This window comes from Danio aesculapii, chromosome 17, assembly GCF_903798145.1.
Source record: "Danio aesculapii chromosome 17, fDanAes4.1, whole genome shotgun sequence".
Taxonomy (NCBI): domain Eukaryota; kingdom Metazoa; phylum Chordata; class Actinopteri; order Cypriniformes; family Danionidae; genus Danio; species Danio aesculapii.
The window spans coordinates 24,049,464-24,069,925 of NC_079451.1; the positions used below are offsets into that span (position 1 = coordinate 24,049,464).

Sequence of the window (20,462 nt, forward strand, 5' to 3'; positions counted from 1 at the left end):
TACTACAGACTATTTCAGTAAAAAGAACGCAAGAAGAAAGGCCCGCATGTGTTTAGTGTTTTTCCTTATCGCAAACACAACAGTAACCTGGTAGTGTTTGCACTGCTTTGGCTTTTTCGGGGTTAATTATCTCCTGATTGCAACAGAGAAATACTGGGAAATGTCTCTAGACTGATGGTATTTTATGCCGTTCAGCCTTATAATTTTAAAATGTCAGCAAAATCACCTGTTTTGTCATCACTTTAGACATTATGCTAGAGAATCATTCAAATACTAGCTCTAAAGTGACGCTGGTGAAGTAGGAACTGTTTCTGTTGTTCTGACATCAGCTGCAGATGTGAATAAATGGTGGAAGAAAGTAGTTCCTCATACAAAAGGATTTTGAGACTCTCCGTGTTTGATTTTCTTTTCTATATACATAATTATGTTGTTGAACTGTTGTATAAATGCAATATGACACTTGTAGCAGTGTGATATGGCTGTATATCGTCACTGGTGAGACACTAAGGCACGCCTCCCACCAGTGCCGATATACAGCCATATCGCACTGCAACTCGTGTGATATTGTTTGTTTACGTATATGAAAGGTTAGGTGAAAAGGTACTGTTTCCACCTATCTAAAATTTTGCCCCATCATTGTCTGGAATGAACGAGATGTGTTCTGAATAACTCGTCTGTCTGTCAATAACAGCAGTGATGATGTTGTAGGATCATGCTGGCGAGTCAGACTGTGATTCTGTCAAGCGTATGTGAAGCACCTGCACCTTGAAAACCTTGGCAGTAAAAATATGTTGATTAGAAATGCAGGGCTAAAGCTTATATTTAATGATGTGCCAGAGCGACTGACAGATAAAATCTTCAACTGTTCTTCACATTTCACAATCAACGGTTTTGTGAATTATTCACAATATGCTGCCGGTTTTTCAAAACATCTTTAATTGAAAGATATGGCATTTCCAAGCCTGTTGTCATTAGAGGCATCCAGCTAGGAAAAAAAGGCATTTTTTAACAATTTTATCCTATTAACAAACCTAGCATGTTTTACAATAATAATTTGTCCATACATATCCAGATCATAAACAATTGCTTCAGTATAATTAATTCAAATATACAGCTGAAGTCTGAATTATTGAATTATTAGCCCTTCTGAATTATTAATCTACCTGTATTTCCCCCCAAATTCCATTTAATTGTGTTTAATTTAAAGAAGATAAGATTTTTTTCAACATATTTCTAAACACTCCTCCTCAGTCTCCTAAGACTGCTGTCCCTGCGACCTGGCCCCAGAAAAGTGGATGAAAATGAATGAATGAATTTCTAAACATAATAGTTTTAATAACTCATTTCTAATAACTGATTTCTTTGATCTTTGCCATGATGACAGCAAATAATATTTTACTAGATATTTTTCAAAATAATAGTATTCACTTTATGGCTTAACTAGGTTAATTAATTAATTAGGCTAACTAGGCAAGTAACAGTAGGGTAATTAAGCAAGTCAATGTATAATAATGGTTTGTTCAGTAGACACTCATTCATTCATTCATTCATTTTCCTTCGGCTTAGTTTCTATTTCAGAGGTCGCCAGAGCGGAATGTGGCGGAACTATTCTGGCATACTGTATGTTTTATACAGTGAATGTCCTTCCAGCCACAACCCAGTACTGGGAGACACCCACACACACTCATGCACGAAGGAAACAAGGGGAGAACATGCAAACTCCACTCAGAAATGTCAACTAGTCCAGCCGGGACTCAAACCAACAACCTTCTGGTTGTGAGGCGACAGTGCTAACTACTGAGCCACAATGCCACCCAACTTAAACATCAAACTAAAACAGCATAATTATGATTTCAGTTGAGACTTGTATAGAAAAAAAATGAGCTTGACTAAAACACACAAGCTCCTAGAAAAAAAAACACACTATAGTAAACACTGAGTTGGTATTATTTAATTACACATACATTTTACACAAACACCATTGTCATTTCATGTTAATTCATGTTCTGTTGACAGTTAAAAAAAAATTATTAGCCTAAGAGGGATAATAATATTGACCTTAAAAATAGTAAAAAAAACAACATTTCTAGTCGAAATAAAAAAATTACTTTCTCCTGAAGAATAAAAATATTATAGCCCATACAGTTGAAAACTCCTTGCTCTATTAAATGTCATTAGGGAAATATTTGAAAAAGAAAAGAAAAAACATTTAAAGGAGGGCTAATAATTTTGACTTCAACTGTACAGTATAACTGAGCTGCTGAGTTGTCATATTGCTGAGTTGTATGACAAATGTATAAATAATTCATAAGCACTTATAAAACCACATCAAAATAACGTTAAAGTATTCCGTATGAACTACATATTTAATTACCAAAGTATCTTCTTGTCCTCCTTGACATAATAACAAATTAAACGGGCCTAAGCAAGTCAAAAGTCAAACCAAAGTAACAGTCCACATAGTCCAGATGGATGTATATACCGTCCAAAAAATGAGCTTCCACTGTTTAGCTTTTAATTCTGTCCAGAAATGTTATTATCCTGATTAAATGCCAGCGAAAATAGGAGAAAATCCAAAAGGGCAAGTTAGCAGATGGCCCTCAGGCATTAACCTTTGCACTATTTGTTCTGTGACGCGAGGGCCGACTTTCATTTTATTACCAATATAACAGAGTAATGCAGATTTGAAGTGCTTTGACGGAGCCAAATCCAGGGCAATCTCTCTGATGGACAACAACCCCCCCCCCTCTCCTGCTTATTCACACAAACATACTCGCTCTGTCTGTACGCACTTTATATTGTCTCTTGACCTGTCATCATCGCACCTCTCTTTTTTTTCCTCCCTCACTCTTCCAGCATCTTTTATCCCACCTTCCCTCTGTATTTCTCTTCATATTTCTGTCTCACTTTCTCTCTCTCTCAGTCTGTCTCCACCCCCGCAGTGCTAGCGCTAGCTGTCATAGACATAAGCAGACATTATCCACTGGCATACATTTGTGCGTTGGACTTCTGCAAGTAATGACTGCAGCATTAGGATTACCTCTGGACCCCCCCGCTACTATTCGACTGCAATCATTCTGTGTGTGACGGAGAGGGAGGAAACGGCCTTTATCAAGCAGGGAGAGATGACATAAGTTGGAGTGGTGGAGAATGAGTCATCAAATACAGTCAGTCGTTCGCAGCGGCTAATGCTTATGCTAGTTGGGCTTCTGCTGAGCAGGAAATGATGGCTTTGCTAAAGAGCTCGTCTCTGTCATTAGACAACCACCACGTGCAGCGATGTGTAACATATATGTGGACACTTCAAAGGGAGATCTGAAGGATGCTGTTAAAGAGACAGTACATTCAAAAATAAAAATCACATTCACTTGCTTAGTTGCGGCAACACAGTGGTTTAGCGGTTAGAACTGTTGCCTCACAGCAAGAAGATCACGGTTCGAGTCCCAGCTGGGTCAATTGGCATTTCTGTGTGGAGTTTGCATGTTCTCCCTGTGTTGGCATGGGTTTCCTCTGGGTGCTCCTATTTCCCCAACAGTCCAAAGACATGCGGTATAGGACAATTGACCCTTCACCAAGCCACACCCAAAAAACGCCACACACCAATCGTGGCTTAGCAACCGTAGCTACACGTAGGAGGTCTGTCAAGCTTCAAGCGAGGGAAACAAGCCAAAAGGCGCTAAAAGAGTGGAGTTAAGTTGGTTTTGTTTTCGATATTCAGTGATACATGGTAATAACTCACACACCTCTTACCCTAAGAAGATCTAAACTGTGTTTCCTACAAAAATACAAAGCAGGTTATGTTTCCCAGCTGTCTTTTCTTTTTTCCACTCGATATTATGAGCACTACTCCGTTTAAGCCCTCGCCATAGTAGTCATACTAAGAGCAATCACATTTCCATCTGTTTCAAGCTATGAATATTTGAAATTACATATCAACGGAACAAAACCGAGATGTGATCACAAACTGAGCACTTGCGATCAATATACTTCACCCGCAGCTGTTTTTCAGTAATTTATATCCCTCATGTCCATGTTAGAGCTACAGTTCACTCTTGTTTTCATCCGTTGTTTAGAGATTTAGTCGTTATAGTGGGTTAGTGTCTGCTTTTATATTTGGTGACACTGTGGTGCTGGTAGAGAAAATATTTGTTCGCTTCTGCTATTTAAACTTTGATTTGCATTTCAACTTATTTGATTTTTCCACTTAACTGCAAATTAGAATAGAAACGGTATAAAAAGCACCAAACATAGTGACAGCTATATTGTAGGTGCTGTACATTGTTATGGGTCAATGATGCTAATATTAGGCACAAATCCATCAATTTCCCCTTTCTGGCTGTTCTTTCTATGAATTAATTATGTAAAAGCACTGTCCATGCGTGTTTCCTCGTTGGTTAGTAATGCTATATTTCATTGCACAACAATTAATCAATCGGGCTTTTTGGCTAAAAAAAGAGAAATCACTGTTTAATTAGTTATTATTAGATTATTTTTTTATTTCACCTCTCCTGCTGTGCATGAACTAAGCTGTTGAATAGTCAGCGTATGAGGTGGCTAGGCTAACCTAGCTGCAATTTTGATTAAGTTATTTTCTAATCGGTTGCCTATTATGTCGTGAATATACACCTGTAACGCATACTGCAGTCCTTCTTGGTCTGGCTTTCTCGGATATTTCACCTGTTCGCCAAAAATGACTTATTATATCCCTGGCAATGTCTGACACCGGCGCATACATATTGTAATAAATGTGCCAGGCAAAGCTTGACAGGCGTAGCAACAGTAACTAAGGAGGGCAGGGCTTAGTGAAGGGTCAATTGGAAGAACTAAATTGGCCGTAGTGTATGAGCGTGTGTGTGAATGAGTGCGTAGGGGTGTTTCCCAGTCCTGGGTTACAGCTGGAAGGGCATCCTCTGCATAAAACATGGCGAAATTGTTTTGGTTCATTCCACTTTAGCGACCTCTAAATAGAGACTAATCCGAAGGAAAATTAATAAATGAATGCTAAGTTGCCTGTTGTTACGGATATGTCAGGCTTTCTGGCACACCGAAATGATACATTTAAGAAATGCAATTACAACAAACAGGAGTGGTCAAGCTCCAAAAGGGATTAGCATAAACCAAAAAGGTGGTCTTTTTAAGTTTTGTTCTATATTTACTTTGCTACTTTGGCTTTTGTATGGTGTGGGAATAGCATGGTGAAGCTGCATGATTGTCGCAAACAACAGTTGAAAAAAACTGCCCATGGGCCATGCAAAATGGCAAACCTCTGGAGAATCACTGGTTGTAAAACAAACAAAGCATTATTTATTCATTCATCCGCTCTGGGAAAATGCTTTGTATCTACAGCATGTATACCCCCTGTTAATCAAACCACCTTGATCCATACAGGAAAACAGAGCTGTAGCACAAACAAAACAATATTCTTTTGGAAGACACATATATATATAGTTTAAAATTTTAACTGCTAGAGGGCCAAAAGTTGCCTAGTGTAGCTGAATAATTGACATCAAATGACCTCGGTATACAACACACTTGTCATATAGAAACCTCCACCTACATTTCCACAAAAACGTTTTTATTAAACCTCCAAAACACTTTCAGTATAGTATATGATATATAAACTACTACATTTTAGAGTTAGTTCCATCTCTGTGTATGTGGCTTATCTAATGTATTAAACTCCTTTAGAGTACTACTACTGCAGAAACAGTGTAAAAAGTGTATGTATGCTTTTGTTAACACCATCGTTTAAATCCAAAATAGGGTTTAGTGCAGGTTATTTATTTTCAAATGTGAAATAGCCAAAATCTTTTGAGCTCTTGTGGATTTTTAGTGCCACTCACTGGACATTTCAATTGTTAAAGGTCCTGTGAAGTGCTCTGAAATACGCATTTTTTTATTCGATGTGTGACATAATCTCAAGTAAAAAACAGAATAAGAGGGCGGGACACAGTGTAGCTATATAAAAAACAGCCAACAGCATTTTGTTTTATCGCCGCTCTGCCAGTAAGAGTGGTCGAGATCAAACGCATCAAATTAAAAGCAAATGTGAAGTGTCTTGAAGGGGGTGGGGCATGTCAGATACTAGAGAGCATTTGATTGGTTATGATTTGATGAGAGAATAAAGTATAAGGTGACGCGAAAAAAACGGTGACCCATTTAGATGTTAGTGAAAAACTACAAGCTTTCCATGTTTATATCAGTTTTATATCTTCTGAGCGTGTATTTGTCACTGTTTTGGAGCACACTAGCTTATAGATATTTTAAAAACTAACTATACTGATACAAACATCTAATAAATTTATTTTAATTTCATGGGACCTTTAAGAAACCTGCAAGAAACAATATTATTCAAATTTGCTGAAATGTCCACACAGGCATGTTTTATTTTCCCTGTTGTTTTTAATAATGTTACGGTGCTTCTGTGTGATTTATGAAGTCCCCACGCACTATAACAGCTTTAAAATTGACTATTAAATTATTCAAACTATATCTGTTTGTGTTCCTCATGAGAAATACGGTCAAATGATAAAAGAATTCTAACGTCTGTGTGAACTATAAGCACATTTCCAATGGACAAAAGTGCTGCTATCTGCATTAAAACCTACAAAAATTGAACCATCAAGCGAAAGCTAAGATTATGATAAAGTACTTTTGCACTGGAGGATAAAGCCTGGAACTGTAATATCATGACCCAAAAAGCAGGTGACAAAATGACAAGACTTTTCCTCACCAAGAAAAATACTCCATTATATGTAGAAAAAAAATAATAATAATCCTAAAGCAAATACTGTGGATTTAAACAAATTTCACGAGACGGGTTGCAGCACTTACCAGATCTTGTGTTCATTAGTTTTCACTAAGCCAATGCAATATGCAAAGGTCAGGATTATTTGATTCACCTAAATAGGATATAATGATCACACATGCTGAATTCATAGTAGGGTGCAACAAAAGACAAAGCTCAGGGAGAGCGGGCAATTACGGAGAAACAAAATAAAAGCAGTGAATCGTGACTAACAAACAAAATCACTGACACAAAGAACAACAGGAAACACACAAAGGCTATTTCAGACCAATCTGACCCCTCTAGACAAAAAGAGAGTCTGAAGACATTAGACAAGTAAAATGCTGACGCAAGGTGGTATTGTAAAGTGTTATTTAAAATTCAAGCCAGAATGATTTTTTTTGCGGATCTATACAGTTTTAGCAATTATATCTTAAAGTGCTGAGTGCTTTTCAGCCAGCGCTACATTGTGTTCCTTCATGCGCACGTTCTTCTAGCACAATGCACTGTTAATTAAGGCACACAGAGAGGTCATTTAAACTACTTTCAGTTTTACAATATAAACACTATAAAACCCATAGATAGTCCCAAAATGCGAGTCTTTCACAAAGCAAAACTGTCATGCCGTACATGCCGGAGTGGTAGTTAACCACATGAGAACAATATTCTCAGCAAGACCAATTGGATAAAAGACTACATACGATCTGCCTCGGTAAGAGATTGTTGTTTCTAGCACATATCCATTAAGGCGCAAGCAATTAACAAGATGGCAGGTGCATTGTGGGAAATAACAGATCTTACTGACATCTCTAAAATGCCAGATACTTAATTAAAATCTCTTCACGTACTTTAAGTGAAGCGTAAATCTGTAATATACCATAATTTGTATGTGACTGTAATAAGATACTTGATGAACTCCTTAGCTGTAAGGAAGAATGAGACATTTTCATGGCCAAAACATCTTTTTTCCACATTTTCCATAAACGAAATGATCATTAACACTCAAATCTGATCGTCTCATGTGCCCGCTTCAGAGTCAACCTGAGTCAAAGCCTTCTTCAGCTATTCATTCATGCCATGCTATGATAATATGGAATGCGTTACATTGCATTAACCTCTGCACCTGCGCTAATTGAATCTGCGAGTCTTAATGAGACACGGAGAAAATGTGCATCGCTCACCAAGGTTGCCTGTAATTACAATTAATGATGCCCCTATACTTTTTTCATTTATTTCTCCAGAAAATTAATCGTTTGCCAATCAACCACGACAGAAACTTATGTTCGCCCTGTATGTAAGTTAATTAGGTCCAGCTAAAGTGTATCAGCGACAAACATGTCCATTACTTACATTGCACTATGAGCTCCACGATGGCCTCTCTGGGTTTGACGTTGAAGCCGTTGTACTGGCTGGTTTGGCAGCGGTATGTGCCTGTCATCTCGCGAGAGACATTGACGATGCGCAGAACTCCGTCGTAGCTTTCGGTCTGCATGTTGCCATCTGGCATGGGCGCTTCTTTATCAGCACGAGACCAGATGATGATGGGTTTGGGTTTGCCGGAGACCAGGCACTGGAGCTCTACAGTGTCACCCTCCTGAGTGACCAAAGGGGACTTTCCTCTGGGGACGGTCAGGTTGGGTGGAACTAGAAGAGGACAGGTGAAAAGGTTGTAATGAATATATAACAGTGAGCTGTGAAAATATGACAGTGCACCATTTTACTGCAAAAATACTGTAGTTCAGTCAAAAAATTTGGAAATTCTGTTCATTCATTATTATTTTTTTTAATTGTACTTATTTCTTTACTTATTTTATGGTCTCCACTCATTTCAAACATGTAAGATTTTTTTTTTCTGTTAAACACAAACACAAACTGTTAAACAATTTTTTTTTACTTTGGCTACATTGTTAAATGGTGAACATCAAGTTTTAAAGTTCTTTAAAATAATTATGTTTCTTACTTTTTTGTTATGAGTTATTTACTGTACGTAGGATTTTAGGTTGCATCTGGGGTTAACTTAGGGCTCTTTCATACACCCGGCGCAATGTGGCGCAAGGCGTGACACAATTGTTTTTTGCTAGTTTCAGCTTGGTGCAAGAGTCGTTTTGACATTTTGCACCACGCTGTTTAAATAGCAAATGCACATGCGCTTATATGTGCGCCCATAGGCGTTCTGATCTAAAAAAGAAGGCGTGTTGAGGTGCGTTGCTGGCGCGTTGCTACTTTGAGAAACTTCAATAGACTGTTCTATAGACCAGAACAAAGCCTCGCTTACACATTGCTTAATACAAACAGGATGTACAGCAATACGCAAATATCTTTACATATGAAAAAGAATTAAAATATTAAGGATATATATAGGATTTACATATAAAGGATTAAAATATTACAAAACATATTTGTTTCTAGCCTACATATATAAAAAACTTACTCATCTCGGGAGGCTTTTTCAGTTTATTTATAACAATTTGCTTTTGTATAATGTTATCATTATTTGCAGTATTATTTATTATATGCATATTTATATTTGTTTTATTAAAAACAAGCTTAGATTTGCCCACCTGTCAGGTTTTAGACCATATGGGGCATAGCATGTGTATTTGGATATAACTTTAACTAATTTGGATATAAGTTTTTTGACCACACTTCGTTATTATTGTCCATTTATTCGTTTGCTGGAAATTAGAACTGAATTTAGAACTGAAACAAATCTTTGTGCTTAATAAATGAAATTATTATTTATAGGCTAATTGATGTCTGTGCGTACAAAGTTTCCCTATCCACGAGAGTGAAGGCGATAGTAAACAATGAGGAGGCTCATCTCTCATTCTCGTGCTGTAGATGCTCTATTTAACTGTTTTCTCTCTAGTGAAGGGTTCAGTTTTTACACTTACAAAGTCCATCATGTAAATAGTAAATACGCTATGGCGCGACGCAACTGACTCTTAAAGGGAATGGGAGATGAAACTGATTGGTTTATTCTCAAAACACACCTATAACTCATTAAGAAAATAAGCTCAACCCTTTTAGACCATCCTTATATCAGCAAAAGTAGATTCTAACACGCCCTTAATGCGTTTGCGCCCTGCGCTTTGCGCATGGATCGTCAAAATAGAGCCCTTAAAGTTTATTACATTATGTTAGTGTTATCTGTAACCAAAATGGTGTTTAGTAATTGTATGAATGACATTGTGAATTAGTTTTTACTGTGTCAGTTTGTGGAAAATCTGTTTGTGATTAGCTTTCACTGATCATGTGACTTTTTTACATTACCTCCCATGTTTCTGTGTTCCAAAAACATATAACAGTACTACTAATTGTTTTTGTTAATTTGCACACTGATACATTTTTATTTTGCAGCTGGAGCTTGTTCTTTTTCTCCCACTGATACAATATCTCTATTGGCTTTGCCAGAACATCGACATCTTGTCTCCCTCCTGGTGTCAGGTAACAGCATTTCTGGCTGGCTTTTGCAGTCAGACACCATAAACGTATGCAGACAACAGCAAGGAGACAAGTTTATGTTCTTCTGCTGATCCTAGACAACAGTCTGGCAAACTCCCGGCTCGGCTGCATGTAAACAGAGATGTTGTCACCTTCTCTGCATCTCCCACATGGACACTGCCGAAGGTTACCGGCTTCACAGGTCTTATCGCTGCTGGGTTGTCATGACGACAAAAGACTGATTACCATTTTGCAAAGGCATGGTTATTAAGATATTCTATCACTCCAATGTCATGTTATCACATTTAATATGCAAATACTGTATTGACACTAAAACCATAATGTTCATTTTGTTTTATTAATTCATTCATTTATTGTTGTATTTAATTAACAAATACAAAGAAAAGATTGCTTCCACTGCCAAACCTAAATGAACTTTAGAAAATAGATAACTTTATAGAAATACTGTAGAAACAGGTAAAATAAAATGTAAAAAGATTAAAGAATATCTAGATTTAATTGTCCACATTAAGCTGGTGAACTTGTAATATGAAATGTTTCCTATTTGTGTAATGTGTAAATGAGCATTTCATTCAAAAATGGATCATGGCTTATCATTTTGTGCCACAAATCATAAGAAAGTTGCCATAAATCAAAATAAAGTTGTCATAAATCATAAAGAAAGTTGCCATTTCGTAATTTAACTGGCAAATAATTTAGATCTTTCACCAACTACTGTACCATATATGATATTGTGAAAGATTCAGAGAAGTCTGTGTAGGGCATCATGCTAAACATTACTCTGTCCCAACTTTTTTGGAGTGCTGAAGCCATCAAAGTCCAAATTTGTTCCTATTTGGTGAACCACACTGAACTGAGCTCAACTGAACTGAACTTAAACACTACAAACTAAACTACACTGTTCCAATTTACTATGACCTTTTATGTGAAGCTGCTTTGACACAATCTACATTGTATAAGCGCTATACAAATAAAGGTGAATTGAATTGAATTGAATGCAATTTATTTGGTCAGTGAAAACTGGAAATAATTTCTTTGCTTCACTGAATTTTACACAAGGTCACATGATTCTTTTTCAGAAATGGGGCTGTATGTATGTCACTACAAAGAGTATTCATTTAAATGTTTATTGCCTCACCAACTGCCGATATTTTTTCTTTAAATAAAACTTATACTTATTTGCTATTATAAGTGCTAAAAATACAATCCACTGACCATAACTTGTATTCAACCCTTCCTTCCAGGTACTCTGGACATCGACATACAAAGCAATGTGAGTTTTCGCACATCAAATGTGACTGAACAATTTGACCAGAACCTGTTCTGCTGCCTATTTTGATTGAGTTCAGACCTCAGAAACAGCTGGGTCAGACTGACAAGAAACAGCAGATCTCCTCGCTGGTTCCTCGGAAACGGGCCACAGGGGTGGCACACAGGCCCACTTTCATTAAAAATATATTATAACCTTACTGTACACAAAGCATCTGGACATGAAGTGTTCAGAGTCTCTATGGCCCTCTTCACAAACACAACACCATTAATAAAAGAGCCGCATGAAAACAAGGTAGTTTTCCTTGTTGGGTAGCAAGGACACAATGTGATTGTGTTCATCTAGGATTCTCTTAAAAAGCAGGAATAAAAAAAACTTCCAGACTTAATACAGTACAAGACAAGAAACGGACTGTCATAAGGAAAGCTATCATGAGATGTGTGATATGAAAGAAGAAGACGAAGACAGATAAATACTGTACAATGGAAAAAACGATGTCTTCTTCTTTTGGAGATAAAAGAGAAATCTATTTCCTGTCCTACAGGAGGTGAGGGGGAAAGACAGATTTATAGGAAGGGATGGTAATGAGTATAGCGAGAAAAAAAACAGGAGAACAATGTTGAATGAATTTCCGATTACGACTGCAGGAGGTCTGGTGGGAGAAATCTTGCCTCCACAGGTTGATTAAGCATGCTTTCTATAGAAGACCCAGGGCAAACAAACAAACAAACAAATATAGGATACTCTGCGTAATGAAAATATATCACATTATCCATTTTAGCTACATTATCAAGTCTAAAACAGCATTATCTGTGTTTTGTGACAGTAAAAACCTTTTACATCTACATTTTTATCATTAAAATGTCATCAGTGGGGGAGGCTGAGATTACTTTGTTTTATTGAAGCTATAAAGGCGTAATGTGCTGAAGCAGTCTGTAAAACAATAACAAATTTAATCACCTTTCTTAAAAAAAAACAATGATTTTAATAATAAATAATGTTGACGTTGTACCGAAGAGTGGTGACATCCTACCATTAACCCCATTTCCGCAGCAATTTTTTCTCATTTACTTGGTAATGCATGCATGACTTCTAATTAATTGGTATTTATAATTAATAAATCTATGTTACTGTAAGTGCCAAGCTGGTTAAAGCATCATACGGTTGCTTCTGCTGGAAACACAAAGAATGATTTTCTCAGTAAATCTCTTTGAATCCTTACGGGAGAGATATTTAATAGATTTAGTGGCACTGTATGCCCTGCTTACAGTATTGCTGTTATTAACTGAAACCATTAACATTTTCAGAAGCCGAAATGAATCAGAAATTCAACTAAAAGATACAGTAAGACTCAACCTAACAAACTGAAATAAGGTAGAAGCTTATTATGGGGAAAAATAAAATGGAAATAAGATTTGAAATAGAATTTAAATAAAAACATAAAAATGACAACCATATATAGCCAATAAAATGCAGAACAAACAAATACAAAAAAAAACAGAAATTCAAAGCAAAAATACACTTAAATTAATATAAACATTATACTAAAATAATGTCTGTCTTATATTTCAGGGATACATATTTTTATATCACTAGCCAAAAATACATTGTATGGGTCAAAAGTATTGTTTTTTTTTTTTGTGTTGCCAAAAATCAGTAGACTAGACTAAGTAAATAAGAACAGATCATGTTCCATGAAGATATTTAGTAAATATCCTATCATAAATATCTCTAAACTCAATTGTTGATTATGTGCATTGCTGAGAACTTATTTTGAACAACTTTAAACATGAATTTCTCAGTATTTACATTTTTATACAAATATTGCCCTATTCTAACAAAGTATAAATCAATGAAGGGCTTATTTATTCAACATTTAGATAATTCATAAATCTCAATTTCCAAAAATGAACACTTCAGTTTTGTGGTCCAGGATCACATATGGAATGCCATTTTATTTTTGTGCCTGCCTGTAAGTAATCTCACAGAGATAATCTATTTATGAAACTGTAACAAATGTTACAAAAGTAAAAGCAGCTTCCCTTTTTATACCTGTAAAGTATCTGAAAAACTCACCCGTGGTGGAGGAGATGTTGACGTCTATGCTAATCTCTGGTATCCCACCGTTCTTCAGCGAGGCCACACAGGTGTATGTGCCAAAGTCAGTAAACTTGAGGTCAATGATGTCTAGGTTTGTGGTTCCTGGGGCGACGTCTGGGTCAGTCTGGGTTATGACCATGCGCTCTGAGCTGCGCAGAGCACGGCCGTTCTTCAACCAGCTGAACATGAGCTCCTCGGGCGGTGTGGCCTCCACCTGACACGAGATCTTCACCTCGCGGCCGATCTGGATGTTGTCGTCATTATGATAGGGGTCAGGAGTGATCCAGAAGCGGCCCTTCTTCAGAGCTGTGTGAACAGAATCAAATGCCACTGATTTAACAGCTATGAAATATTCATGCGGAAATTTCTTTAACATCGGCCAATTTTGGCCCTTTCAACTTTTATGTTACAGACACGCTGCAGCTGAATTTGACTGCGGATTTAGCATTTAGTGTTAAATTGCATACAAGGTACTAGTTGTTAATGCCATATTTAAACGTGCTGCCTCTAATCTTTATGTGTGGTGTAAGAAATTACCATAAAAAGATATTTACAGTATCTTTAACAAGATAACTACAGTATTTAGAGGTCTGGATTGCTCATGACATTATGAAATAATTCTTGCGCCACCATAAATTGTTAGCTATTTTATGTCAGATATTTCCCCTGCTTATTAAAAAGTTGAGCTCACTTAAATCACTAGACAAATAATACTGAAACCAAACCAAAGAAAAAACACCCCCACCACTACCACCCCCATCACCAACAACAACAAAAGATGCAGTATGCAACCCTCTGTACTTACTGCAATACTTTCTATTGTACTAAAAGTACTAAACCCCCCACCAACTCCACATTCACTACCTTCAACCTTACCTACCGCCCCCATTTGTCATTGCTACAGCACAGGTCTTTCATCACAAAACTGAAACTAAAATTCAGCGTAATGGTCATATTGACAAGGAAACACAGTGACCCAAAGGACCCAATCAGGGAGTGGATGTGTGCGGACACTCTCTCACCTTCAAAAGTAATAAAGACAGAGTTTACTAACTAAACAATCTCCAAATTAAGGGTTTCCAAAAGTAACTGTTTTCGAGTGACGAGTGGGCAGTGTGGATGACAGATGTAACCGCACTAAATTCTGTCTTATTATTATTTACTATACACATATTATTATATTATTATCTCTTAAAGCAGTGTTTCTCAACCACGTTCCTAGAGGACCACCAACACTGCATGTTTTGGATGTTTCCTTTGTCTGTCACACCCATTACAGGTCTTTCGGTCTCTGGTAATGAGCTGATGGATCTGAAGCAGGTGTGTTTGGTTAAGGAGACGTGATAAATGTGCAAAGATTATGGTCCTCCAGAAATGTGGTTGAGAAACACTGTTTTAAAGGGCAGCTATAATGCAAAATCAACTTTTGTAAGATCAAACTTTGGTAAGATAAAAATCTTGGTAAGATAAAAATGACTCATCATTGCAGAAAAGCTTGAATTAACTCCACATTAAATACATTCACTTGATATTTTGACTCTGAAGTGAATATCTCTGTCACTGACTGCTGTTTATGTGACACAGCAGGAGAAACAGGCACGCCTGTGAGAACGGTTAGCAGGAGAATAAGCTCATTTGCATTTAAAGGCACAGGCAACAAAACAGCTACAATGCAATTTACTCCAAAATTCGCATATTCAGTAGGGTTTAATAAACGATCTGACGGGTATTTTGAGCTGAAACTTTACGGACACATTCTGGAGACACAAAACACTTATCCTACATTTTATAAAAGGGGTAAAATCTGAGCCCTTTAAAACAAAAATAAAAGCAAAATAAAAAAATAAAAGTAAATGCAGCATTGTGAGTGAGTCTCCCCAGAGAGAGTGAGTGTGTGTATGTGTGTGTGAGGGAGAGGGCAGAGAGGTGCAAGTACAGGTGATGAGCATGTCAGTCAATAGAGATTTTTTATTTTTATTTTTTTTACCTTTTTTTATTCAGTAAATATAAGAGTAAATAAAAATATATTCAGTAGGACTTTTTACAGCCTACACAATAGAGCAGCAAAATATGATAAATGCAAAAAATAGCAGGGTGTCTTTGACGATTCATTACAAATGTGAAAAGAACTAAATAGACACCACTTTTCAGCCATAGTAGTGACCATGGAGAAAACTCCTCTTAGCTCAAAGAGTACACTGTGAGCTGAAGTGAGATCATTTTTGCTGCTGTCATATATTGTACATGCTTGTGTTCAGAAATGCTCATCATGGTCAGTATTCAATAAACAGTCAAATACAATGTGTTTAAATGTTCGAATATTTAGGATATATCCATGCATGAGGTCTTCAAGCCACTTCTTTATTGGTTATGCTGTAATTAATCAAATTATCAGGCAGCACAAGACAAAATGTATATATGTATGCATGCTAGATAGATTAGATAGATTAAATATGTTAGATTAGATAGATTTATGGTAGATGATAGGTGGACAATTTACTGTATGCTTTCTATAGTGCATTTCCATATTGCTTGTGGAGTTATTCACCATCGTTTGGTTTAATATTATTTTTATTCATACAGCAGGCTAACAGCAAATGTTTCAACAATTTCATTAAAAGCATGCATTTGGAAGCAGTTAATGAGTTCAACATTTGTTAAATTAATAATTAATTCAACAACACTACTCGTATGGAAACTGCTATTAAAACGGCATAGATTTAGCACAAGTGTGAAGAGACTGAAACAGATGCTGCATTATTAGTAAATAAAATACACGCATCATGAGATCTTCAGATAAATGAGCCTTACTGATGCCTGGTAGACTGAATTTTAACACGTTTTTCCACAACTAATAGACCAGATATCTGCCGAAAGGTGTTTAATAAGCATTGCTTAAAAAATTGGCTTGGCAACACTACAAGCATGAAACAGCAAAAAAAAAAAAAAAAACTCTGACTGAAGTTATTTTAAAATCGTTGACCCTAACAAGTCTTTATAATATTACTTATTATTTCAGAAACAGTGAGTAACAAATGCACATAATGTCAGAAAGCTGTTTAGCTTGTGAGGCTAAAATAGAAGTAAATGAAACTGCATTTCATCAAATGGCCACTGGGGGCTGGCTCCAAAACAGAGCAAATTTCCTTTGACTGAAATTTTAAATTGCCCAAACTTACAGCAGAAAAAATATGTTTACAGACTGATACAAAAGTAAATAAATAAATAATAATAAAAATAATAAAATATAAATATAAAATATAAAGATGATTATTTATAAAGGTGATATATATATATATATATATATATATATATATATATATATATATATATATATATATATATATATATATATATATATATATATATACAGTATATATGTGTATAGCTAATATAGTATTCATTTGGAAGGTACAGACTAAACGTGCAAGATGGGCAACCATTCATTCATCCGTCCATAAATGTATAAATGTTTCAATAATATTTGCATATAATAGTGCTGGGCAAAAATTGTTTGTGATTATTTGTTTTGACATAATGTAGGTGTGTGACCTGTGTTTATTTATTATGCATAGGCCTATATAAATACATACAGACATACAGTTTATTTATTCATTCATCACCACAGCAGAATGAACCGCCAACTTATCCAGCATATGTTTTACGCAGCGGGTGTCCTTCTAGCTGCAACTCATCACTGGGAAACATCCATACACACTCTTTCACAAACATACACTATACGGACATTTTAGCATATCCATTCACCTATACCACATGACTTTGGACCGTGGGGGAAACTGGAGCACCCGGAGGAAACCCATGTGAACACAGGGAGAACATGCAAACTCCACAGAGAAACACCAACTGACCCAGTCGAGGCTCGAACCAGTGGCCTTCTTGCTGTGAGGCAAACATGCTACCCTCTGCACCACCGTGCAGCCCCAGTTTATTTATATTAAGATATAAAATATAGCCAATGTCTATGTGATACACTCTCAGAAATAAAGCTACGTGAGCTGTCACTGGGGTGGTACCTTTTCAATAGGTACACATTTGTACTTGATGGGTCCATATTGGTAGCTCAAAAGTATATATTAGTACCTACAAATTTTAAGAGGAACAAGTTTGTACTTTTTAGGTATTAATATGTACCTTTGAGGTATTAATATGGACCTTTTAGGTACAAATTTGTATCTTTTGAAATGGTACCACCCCAGTGACAGCTCGCGTACCTTTATTTCTGAGAGTGTACAAATTATAAATAAGTTTAAATATCCATCCATTGACATATATTAGGTCAAAACAAACTTATTTTAAATGTGATTATTTGTGATTAATCTTTGCACAGCACTAATATAAAGACATTTTAAAAAGAAGAATGATTTCCCTAGAAACAAGCAAAATTTAAATAAATCAGTTAATCTTTTCAGTTAATGCTTATTTTATTTGAAGTAATTAGGTTTATCTTAAACAGTTTTAATAGTTTGTGTATGTGTTTTAATCAATTACTGTCAGCTAAAAATGCTTAGAGTTAAACAAAAAACGTCACATTTGTCTTACAAAATATATGTTTGCTCAAGAAGCAGTAACAAATTGGACATTTTCTCACCAAAACTTCTCTAAATCTCTTCATACGAGATTTGCACTGCACGGTTAATGATGCATTAAATGCAGTGCGTCACTTTCCATAGCTAAAAGGTCTTTGCTTAATGTAATTTCAAAACAGTTTAATGTACGCAGTCTACCCGCAATTCATCCACACCACTGCTTCTGGAGTCATTATAACTGTGACGAGCCCATGACATAAAAATGACAAAATACTAAATATCCACAGGCTGTTTTCAAGAGAAGGCGGTGAGTTTCCTATCATCTCACCCTGTCAATTCACCACAAATAAAGCTGGGTCTTAAAATACACCATTCCCCGGAATAAGGTGGGAAATAAACAGAGAGCCTCTCGCAGTATTATTTAGAAGAGGGACTGTCAGGGTTTCACACACTTTCTCTGTTTTTCGGAGAACAGACGAGTCCTTTCACAGAAGCTGGATCCTCTGACAGTGACACTGAGAAGATCTCTGACTCAAGCACACTGACACATACAGCGCTGGAAATGATGTAAGAACGGCGTGACATGACACACACTTTCCACACTCTTGCACACCACTCCACACATGCTAATGAGTGAGTGTGGATTGAGAGATCTGTGTCGTCTCACATTCAGAAATAACTCCAACTAATAGACACACTAGACTGAACAGCAGCTATTTTCAGAGCCTTACGACTTAAAAAAACACACAAGGTAAATAAACTGAAACAAGCAGCCTGCTGTTCTCAAGAAAAATGCGGCTTTAGTGAAGTCAGCATGAAAAATTTGCAATTATCTGACTAATAAATGCTCTTGTAGTGACTGTTTCATTTGTTTTTTATGAATACAAAAAACATATCTATTTATAACCAACAAAGACATTGAAAAAGCAAAGAAATCAGACAAACAAGCAAATGAACATATTAAACAACAGGATCAAATGAGAATATTTATTTATATTTCATTTATTAGGTTGTTTGCACACCTAAAAAACAGTCAACAGACCCTCATCAGACATCAAATTTTATATTGTTAGCCATAAAATTATATTTTCCAAGAACTAAATACTCTCCCAACTCCCAATATAATATAATATAATATAATATAATATAATATAATATAATATAATATAATATAATATAATATAATATAATATAATATAATATAATATAATAAAATATAATATAATATAATAAAATATAATATAATAACATATAATATAATATAATATAATAACATATAATATAATATAATATAATAGAAAATAATATAATATAATATAATATAATATAATAAAATATAATATAATAGAAAATAATATAATATTTCTATAATTTCTATAATATAATATAATATAATAAAATTTCATATAATATAATATAATATAATATAATATAATATAATATAATATAATATAATATAATATAATAACATATAATATAATATAATAGAAAATAATATAATATAATATAATATAATATAATATAATATAATATAATATAATATAATATAATATAATAAAATTTCATATAATATAATATAATATAATATAATATAATATAATATAATATAATATAATATAATATAATATAATATAATATAATATAATATAATACAATATATTATAATATAATATAATAAAATATAATATAATATAATATAATAGAAAATAATATAATAAAATATAATATAATAACATATAATATAATAGAAAATAATATAATATAATATAATATAATATAATATAATAAAATATAATATAATATAATATAATATAATATAATATAATATAATATAATATAATATAATAAAATATAATATAATATAATATAATATAATATAATATAATAACATATAATATAATATAATATAATATAATAGAAAATAATATAATATAATATAATATAATATAATATAATATAATATAATATAATAAAATATAATATAATAGAAAATAATATAATATAATATAATATAATAGAAAATAATATAATATAATATAATATAATATAATATAATATAATATAATATAATATAATATAATATAATATAATAGAAAATAATATAATATAATATAATATAATATAATATAATATAATATGCTTGGCTCTGAATTACATTAATTTGTAACGGCAAGGATATTAATTTACATAAAAATAAGGAAAAAATATTTTATGTAACATGACAAATAGGATCAGAACAAATGTATGCACATATGCATCTGTTCTGGAGGACATTTTTAATGACATTCATTTC

At 34.5% G+C, this 20,462-nt stretch overlaps 1 protein-coding gene across 1 annotated transcript in view; it reads right to left on the reverse strand.

Moving 5' to 3' along the window:
• The window catches only part of mdga2a (MAM domain containing glycosylphosphatidylinositol anchor 2a), a 228,554-nt gene that overhangs the window by 88,871 nt on the left and 119,221 nt on the right, over window positions 1-20,462 (reverse strand). The window contains exons 7-8 of the mRNA XM_056476965.1: window positions 13,599-13,928; window positions 8,138-8,431 (exon numbers count right to left, since the gene is read on the reverse strand). Of these exons, the coding sequence (XP_056332940.1) occupies window positions 8,138-8,431; window positions 13,599-13,928 (624 nt within the window). The remainder of the gene's footprint in view (window positions 1-8,137; window positions 8,432-13,598; window positions 13,929-20,462) is intronic.